General features: G+C 43.7%; 4 protein-coding genes across 4 annotated transcripts; 3 read left to right on the top strand and 1 right to left on the bottom strand.

Moving 5' to 3' along the window:
• Positions 1-629, top strand: O0I10_013052 (uncharacterized protein; the record flags this gene model as incomplete). The annotated part of the gene is made up of 2 exons (XM_058492912.1): positions 1-147; positions 213-629. Coding segments are annotated over 2 exons (564 nt in total), but the record flags the coding sequence as incomplete, so codon positions are not given.
• A 714-nt stretch (positions 630-1,343) lies between these two features.
• Positions 1,344-2,538, top strand: O0I10_013053 (uncharacterized protein; the record flags this gene model as incomplete). The annotated part of the gene is made up of 3 exons (XM_058492913.1): positions 1,344-1,512; positions 2,220-2,389; positions 2,458-2,538. The coding sequence occupies 3 exons, from the start codon at positions 1,344-1,346 to the stop codon at positions 2,536-2,538; spliced, it is 420 nt and encodes a 139-aa protein (XP_058336320.1).
• A 137-nt stretch (positions 2,539-2,675) lies between these two features.
• Positions 2,676-3,664, bottom strand: O0I10_013054 (uncharacterized protein; the record flags this gene model as incomplete). The annotated part of the gene is made up of 6 exons (XM_058492914.1): positions 2,676-2,795; positions 2,858-3,030; positions 3,082-3,262; positions 3,311-3,385; positions 3,449-3,528; positions 3,595-3,664. 6 exons carry the CDS (start codon positions 3,662-3,664, stop codon positions 2,676-2,678), a joined length of 699 nt encoding a protein of 232 aa, XP_058336321.1.
• Positions 3,665-4,161: 497 nt separating this feature from the next.
• On the top strand, positions 4,162-5,071 carry O0I10_013055 (uncharacterized protein; the record flags this gene model as incomplete). Its single annotated transcript, XM_058492915.1, has 3 exons — positions 4,162-4,688; positions 4,749-4,904; positions 4,960-5,071. The coding sequence occupies 3 exons, from the start codon at positions 4,162-4,164 to the stop codon at positions 5,069-5,071; spliced, it is 795 nt and encodes a 264-aa protein (XP_058336322.1).
• Positions 5,072-5,423: the final 352 nt, after the last annotated feature.

Below are 5,423 nucleotides of genomic sequence, written 5' to 3' on the forward strand. Positions count from 1 at the left end.
GAAACCAAAAGCGTAGCCCACGAAACCAAAACCATCACCCACGAACTCATATATCATTATGCGCGAAACCAAGATCATCACCCACGAAACCATATACCTCAACCACGAAATCATTATCCTCATGTTCCTGTTCATCTTGGAAATCCTGTATGCTACATCTTTGAGCTCCATGTTACGATAATTATTGATGCTGTGTTGTTTTAATTATATAGCAACTTGAGGAAGCCCTGGCGCTTTGGGTCGAAAATGCTCAACAACACGACATCCCTATCAGTGGGAATCTTATTAGAACGGTTGCTGTCAAGTTTTCCGACAAGCTGGACATTCCTGAAAATCAAAGAATCAAATTTAGCAATGGTTGGCAGCATCGCTTCCAAGACCGTTATGGCGTCAAAATGAATCGTGTGCATGGTGAATCAGGTTCTGCTGACACTGCTGCTGTTGAAGCCAACATTGATGATATACGCAACGAAGTATCGAAGTACAGGCCAGAGGACGTTTACAACATGGATGAGACTGCATTGTACTATCGAAACGCACCTTGTACTACAATTTCCAATCATTCCATCCAAGGCTTCAAAGAGGACAAAAAGCGATTGACCATTGCTTTTACAGGATTTCCAAGATGAACAGGAACATGAGGATAATGATTTCGTGGTTGAGGTATATGGTTTAGTGGGTGATGATGTTTTTTTCGTGCATAATCATATATGAGTTCGTGGGTGATGGTTTTGGTTTCGTGGGCTACGCTTTTGGTTTCGTGGGTGATGGTATTAACTTCGTGGGTAGCGCTTTTTATTTCGTACTCAGATTCATATGGTTTAGCGCTCGCGGATATTGGTCTCGTGGAGGATCATTTAATTTTCGCGCAGGATCATTTAATTTTCGCGGGTTGAGGGAACCGGTTCGTGGAGGAGTCTTTTAACAATGGGGAAGGCGAAGAGAGGTTTTCATACAAAAAATGTCGAGTAAAGCTCACTGGGTCCCCCATTGTTCAATGACTCCTCCACAAACCATTTCCCTCAACCCGCGAAAATTAAATGATCCTGCGCGAAAATTAAATGATCCTCCACGAGACCAATATACGCGAGCGCTAAACCATATGAATCTGAGTACGAAATAAAAAGCGCTACCCACGAAGTTAATACCATCACCCACGAAACCAAAACTATCACCCACGAACTCATATATCATTATGCATGAAAAAAACATCATCACCCACGAAACCATATACCTCAACCACAAAATCATTATCCTCATGTTTCTGTTCATCTTGGAAATCCTGTACATCCGTGGCAAAGTGTTGGCGTAAAGTTGGTATATTCGGCGAGATGGCGTCCCCAATGAGCAACGACGGCAAGGATGAAGAGATGTTGATGGACCAACTTGCTGCTCCAGTCCGTGCTGTTTTCGGCGTGCAAGAAGCAAATGTGTTATTTGAAGAGCAATACATTCATGAAGCCCGTGAAACTAGGGATGGGCACTTTATTCGATTAATCGTTGTTCGACATGGTTTGTTCGAATAAACCCGAATGAGAATAGGATTTGATCGACTCGAACAGAACAAGAACAAATAAGAAACCGCTCGAAGAATCCAGAACAAACAACTTTTTATTCGAATAACGTTAGAACAAGGAGGCCTTATTCGTCATTCATTCTGTTATTCTACAAACCACAACGGCGGATCCCATGTCCATTGAGCTGGCCCTTTTGAACGCTTTTTCTTCCGTAGCTTGACTATCACGTTATGTGCATACTACTGGATCATGTCGTATATGAGTATTTTCGCTTCATAGGTGTATTCCCCTTGTATTGGGTATAGCTGACCTTGTAGCTGACATGCATCATGCATATCTACTGCGGAGTGTGCCCCGAACGACCAGCTAACGAAAACACCTCAGACGCGTATCGTAGGTGTAGGCTGCTTACTTGGTTGACATGGCAACGTATTATAGGAGCGGACCTCTTACGATCTGTCAACCTGAATGTGCAATGGAGTGACACGCAATGGCGTTGGCATTGAAACCTGTAGGCATTGTATACCGTCCGAGTCCATTCGGGAATAATTCTGAAACAATAGGTGGTCCATTCGAACACATTCGAATAACGTATACAAAATAAGAATAGAATAAGAATAAGAGTTGAGAAGCCCGAACAGAATAAGAATAAAGGTTTATTTATTCGAAGAAGCCAAATTAATCCAGAACATGTTCGATTAGTCGGATGCCCATCCCTACGTGAAACACACCCTTCCTCCGAGGATGACATCCTGGAGATGATGGAGTCGTTGAAGTTTCAGGCAGCTGAAGAAGAAACCGTCCAAGAGGATACAGTGATGCAAGAAGTTCCCCAGCTGAGTACCAACGAGAAACTGCAACACGTGAATATGGTAATATCATTTCTAAACGATGAAATTGATGAGGAGCATGCGCTGAAGAAGCTGATGCTTCCATACAGGAACAAGCTACTGTACGCCTTACTTCGCTAAATAACATGAAGCAAACTACATTGGACGCTGTATTTTCAGCTATGCAATAAACCCCGTTAAGTTTTCAAAGGTGCTTCAGCTGTTTGAATTTGAAGTTAGTGACGATTTGAAAATCTCTACTACGTTTTTTACTCATTCCCTTCACGCCCTTTGAAATAGGCGAAGATTGAAATTAAAGAGTTAGAAATTATCGGGTGAGCACTGTAGTGAGAGTGCGAGAGTTATCAGGCACACGCGTTCTTCCTGCCCATCTTGGTGCGTCAGGGCCTTCCGTCAAGAAGTCAAGCTGCTGAAAGAGTTGCTGTACCTACATATAGGAGATAATTAGTAGCACTATAATAAGATAAAACGGAATAAAGAAATACATACCGGTGCTGTACAATAATGCGGCACATGCACTACACCTCCCTCACCCTGATCATCCGAGGTCATTGCTGCAGTGAACAACCGTGGCACGTCTGCTTGTGAATAGTACCGCATTATGCTTTGCACGGTGGCGTCGATGCGATGACGAGCATATGCTGTCCTGCGGCGCACCCTCACTTGTATCATGGTACTAGTCAACATAGCAAAAAAAAAGTATCGTGCACTACTTACCCGGTTACGTCGGCTGTCAAGTGTTCTACGACGTTGGTCGTTGCGTGCATTGGCTTCTCGCTCCTCCAATGGGCAGTCCTTGAGCCGGCGACCAGCCCTGTGTCGAGCATTCATCGACTCCCACAGACCCTGAATGCGTTGCGCAACACGATCGGGAGTCCAGTTGTTGACGGTATACTATCTCTGATCCATCACATATTGAGCGATTTCACGGCGTATGCCTACGTTGGGCTCATTGTTCCATCCAGCTGCAAAGTCCCAAGGGCGACTTGAATTGTCGTATCCTCTACGAACGAGCCTCTACATAGAGTAATGTAGCTATGTTAGTAAACCAATACACCTGAATAAATATTATAGACTTACGGCCAAAAGGTTATTGCGTGTTGGTGCCGCTTGTACTGCTTGTGTTGGAGCTGCTGGTGTAGTTTCTCTACCCTCCAAAGCTGTGACCCTTTGAATAAGATCCTAGACTTGCTCACGAAGGGTTGCGATCTCATTATCATCCTCACTAGCAGACTGGGTGGTGGTAGCAGGGAGTGTAGCAGGGATAGAAAAGTTGCCAAGGTTTTCGAAGTTCATGATGCTGATGAAATAAAAATGATAACAAAGTCAACCTACCTTCAAACACTTACCTGCCTTTATATATACTGCTTCGCTAGAAACGATGTTAACGAATACATTGCACTTACCAAAATGATGACAATGACCAGCATCCGAGAGGAACAATCATGAAAGATGACAATCGATAACGGCAATAGTGATTGTTTTGGTAACAGTATGACGCGAAATGACGGAAAGTCCGAAAATAGAAAAATGACAGCTGTCAATCTCGCATTAACAGGGACGCGTTTACCATTATCGAACAACCTGCCGCATTGTAACAAGGTAATCGGTGTCAGCAATCCTGTTCAGCATTACATCATCCAGTTTTTTTTAATAACACTTACCCAAAAACAAGCGACGGCCCGGATGGTAGTAAGCAATCACCGGGAAAGGATCATAAAAAGCTTCGTCAGATGTACCAAGACAATTCCATATTTTTATCCTTTTCCAATTTCCCAGCACTTATATCACATATGAGTGACAACAATAGCTTCGAAATTCCTTTTGATTTGGGCGCCTCTTGTCTTGCTAGTTTCGATGAGCACGACGAAAATGATGCCAGCAACCTCGATGCCAATCAACATGATGATAGAGATGCACCTACCGCACCTTCACCCATTACAATCTATGACAGCGACGATTCTGCAACTGATGGTGGGAAACCTTCTTCGTCTGTTAATCCTCTCATCCTCTTCGGCCGTAAAGAATTGCAAACATGTAAGCAAACTAAAGGCAATGGTGGGATCGAAGCTGATGATGGTGCTTGTACTTCTAAAGTTCGTCCACAAACCACTGAAGGAGTGGTAGAAGATGAAGATCAAGTCATGGAGCCAGTGGAGCCAAATCAAGAGCCCGTGGAGCCAAATCAAGAGCCACAAGAGCAAGGCGGGACACGTGAAGCTGTGGTTTACAGGTTGGACGATGAAAATAGAACGCTCATGGCACCAGCAGAAAGGTTTTCATTCGCCATGCGTATGATGAAGCTACGTGAAGAACGCCTGTAAGTACCTATATCGCGCAGCGACATGATCGCTCGTTTTTGACATACACATTGCTGTAGATTGCATGCATTGTTTCAAGTCATCATGCATGGACACAATCCTGTATCTCCACACCCTCTGGTAGCCGAAGTACTTGACGACATCTATTACTTTAACGATCTTGGTTTTTATGAGCGATACGGTAATTTAAGCCAAGAAATCAGAAGGAATAGATTGTAAGATACCTTTTTCTCCAATGAGAGATCGAGTCTAATGCACTGTATCGGATAGGGATCTTGAAGATATACGCCAACGGCAAGAGCGATACACGAGAGATATCAGCGATACTAGAAGGGGCGAAGACTTGGACGAGTTCGCTGGGCTTGACTGGCTTGATCGATAATCTTAGAAGAGCTGGTAATAAAAAATACGTCGTTACATACCATGATACTTGGTGATAGATGCTGAGCAATCGATTCACTACTTTTGCTTTTTAGGATATCGGCGTTAGGAATCATGGTAGATAAGGTGTAGTGCCATATCGAGACAGCTTACCGATTCCGCTTTGGAAAATATCCCGACAGCAATGACACCATAGCCAAATTTGGATAGTTACTGAAATGGAGCATCAAAGACGTTGTCAAAGGTATATAAGGCCAAGAACGAGCGAGCAACTTGAATTCCTTCGTCATTTTCAATATCAACCATGTCTACTCAACCATCCATGTCACTCCGCGAAGAAGCAGATGTCCCAT

Source organism: Lichtheimia ornata (assembly GCF_029851405.1).
Source record: "Lichtheimia ornata isolate CBS 291.66 chromosome Unknown scaffold00220, whole genome shotgun sequence".
Lineage (NCBI taxonomy): Eukaryota > Fungi > Mucoromycota > Mucoromycetes > Mucorales > Lichtheimiaceae > Lichtheimia > Lichtheimia ornata.